Source organism: Myotis lucifugus, unplaced genomic scaffold (genome assembly GCF_000147115.1).
Source record: "Myotis lucifugus unplaced genomic scaffold, Myoluc2.0 scaffold_892, whole genome shotgun sequence".
Taxonomy (NCBI): Eukaryota; Metazoa; Chordata; class Mammalia; order Chiroptera; family Vespertilionidae; genus Myotis; species Myotis lucifugus.
Genome location: NW_005871940.1, coordinates 142,368 through 144,450, shown reverse-complemented (window position 1 = coordinate 144,450; position 2,083 = coordinate 142,368). Strand labels below are relative to the sequence as shown.

Sequence of the window (2,083 nt, the reverse complement as noted above, 5' to 3'; positions counted from 1 at the left end):
ACTGGCTCCGAACAGCTCACCTGCCTGCCTGCCCGGTAGCCCCTAAACACTCTGCTTGCCGGCCTGCTCAACCTCTACTGGCCGCTCCCCACTGGCCTCTCTCCCCCAACTGCCCTCACCTGACAGCCTCATGGCCCCCAACTGCCCTCCCTGGCTGGCCTCATGGCATCCAACAGCCCTCCCTGGCCAGTCTCCCAGAAGGTCTCCTGGTCTAATTAGCATATTACTCTTTTATTAGTACAGATGATGAACAACATAAACTGATGAACAAAAACAGATCCAGAGACAGAGAAGCATCAATCAGACCGTCTAACCTCAGAGTGAAGGCAGAGGAGGGTGGGGGTAAGGGGGAGAGATCAACCAAAAAATTTGTATGCATGCATATAAGCCAAACAAATGGGCACAAACACCAGGGGGGTGAGTGTGTGAATGGGGGGGGTGGGGGGTAATTAGAGGATAAGGACACATATGTAATACCTTAATCAATAAAGAAAAAAATATTTTAAAAAGGAAAGAAAAGAATAATGAACATATAAGTGAAAACTGTGGTCTCAGATTTTGCTCTAAAATAAAATTATGCAAATCACCTTAGTATTCAAGTATAATTTGGTCCACAGGGGTAGTATAATTCATGACTATTCTTTCAGGAAAACAATAGGAAAATGACTTGGAATGAAAAGAGTCATAAAATAGTGAATTATGCTAAAAATACTTCATTTAACCTATGAGATAAATGAGAATTTCCAATTACATATGCTAGTGGCTATGGTAGGCATGTCGTTCCAGTGCCTGTGATTGGCCTAATTTGTGTCAAAACATCTGGCCCTGAGGAATTGAACCCTGCATTCCTGGGCAATTGTTCAGCCTAGTACAGTTGGCCCATGAAAAGCTTACCTGCCAAGGAAACTTTCCAAGGCCCTCTTTATGTCCTTGTTCCTCAGACTGTAGATGAAGGGGTTCAGCATGGATGTGACCACGGTGTACATCACTGAGGCTGTTGCACTTGAGTGTGAGCTGTGGGTAGCAGTATAGCTGAGATACACTCCTAGGGCTGTACCATAAAATAAGGAGACAACTAAGAGGTGAGAGGCACAGGTAGAAAATGCTTTATACTTCCCATGAGCTGAAGGGATTCCACATATGGAGGAAAGTATCTTAGAGTAAGAGTAAAGAATCCCAGCGAGGGGTCCACCACCTAGCAGTCCAGCTGAAAAATACATTATCATGTGGTTAAGAAAGGTGTCAGAACAGGAAAGTTGGACCACCTGATTGAATTCACAGAAGAAGTGGGGGATTTCCAAGTCTGAGCAGAAAGACAGCCTCAACACCATTAAGCTATGTAGCAAGGAATTCAGGGCACTCATCATCCAGGATACCAGAACCAGCAGTCCACAGAGCCGGGGGTTCATGATGACTATGTAGTGCAGGGGGTGGCAGATGGCCACAAACCGGTCATAGGCCATTATAGTCAGGATAAGGCTGTCCACCACAGCAAAAAGTATGAAAAAATACATCTGTGTGATGCAGCCTTCATAGGTGATGACTTTGCTCTGTGTCTGGATGTTCCACAGCATCTTTGGGATGGTGGTGGAGGTGAAACAGATGTCCACCAAGGACAGGTTGGAGAGGAAGAAGTACATGGGCGTGTGGAGGTGGGAGTCTGAGCTGACAGCCAGGATGATGAGCAGGTTTCCAATCACAGTGGCCAGGTACATGGACAGGAAAAGCCCATATATGAGGGACTGTCGTTCCAGTGCCTGTGAAAGTCCCAGAAGAAGAAATTCTGAAAGTTGTGTACCATTGTAGGATTCCTTTTGTTGTAGGTGACTATCAGAAAATAGAAGAAATGAAAAACAAATTTTCACATTAGCAAGCATTTGTAACTGAGAATAAATGACATATTTATGTTTTAGAATCGAGAAAATAATTTCCATTTTTGGTGTTTGACTTGGTCCCCATTATGGTATCTCTATTAGCATTTGTCATTAGAATTTCCTTTTCTGCCATCTATCTGTTCTTCAAATATAATGTATATTGCTGTTCTATTGAGGATATCTCTCATGCATTTGGGAAATATACACTG

At 43.8% G+C, this 2,083-nt stretch overlaps 1 protein-coding gene across 1 annotated transcript; it reads right to left on the bottom strand.

The window, feature by feature from the left end:
- Positions 1–890: 890 nt before the first annotated feature.
- Positions 891–1,877, bottom strand: LOC102433754 (olfactory receptor 7A17-like). Its single transcript, XM_006106721.1, has one exon. It carries the CDS (start codon positions 1,875–1,877, stop codon positions 891–893), a length of 987 nt encoding a protein of 328 aa, XP_006106783.1.
- Between the last annotated feature and the right edge of the window lie 206 nt (positions 1,878–2,083).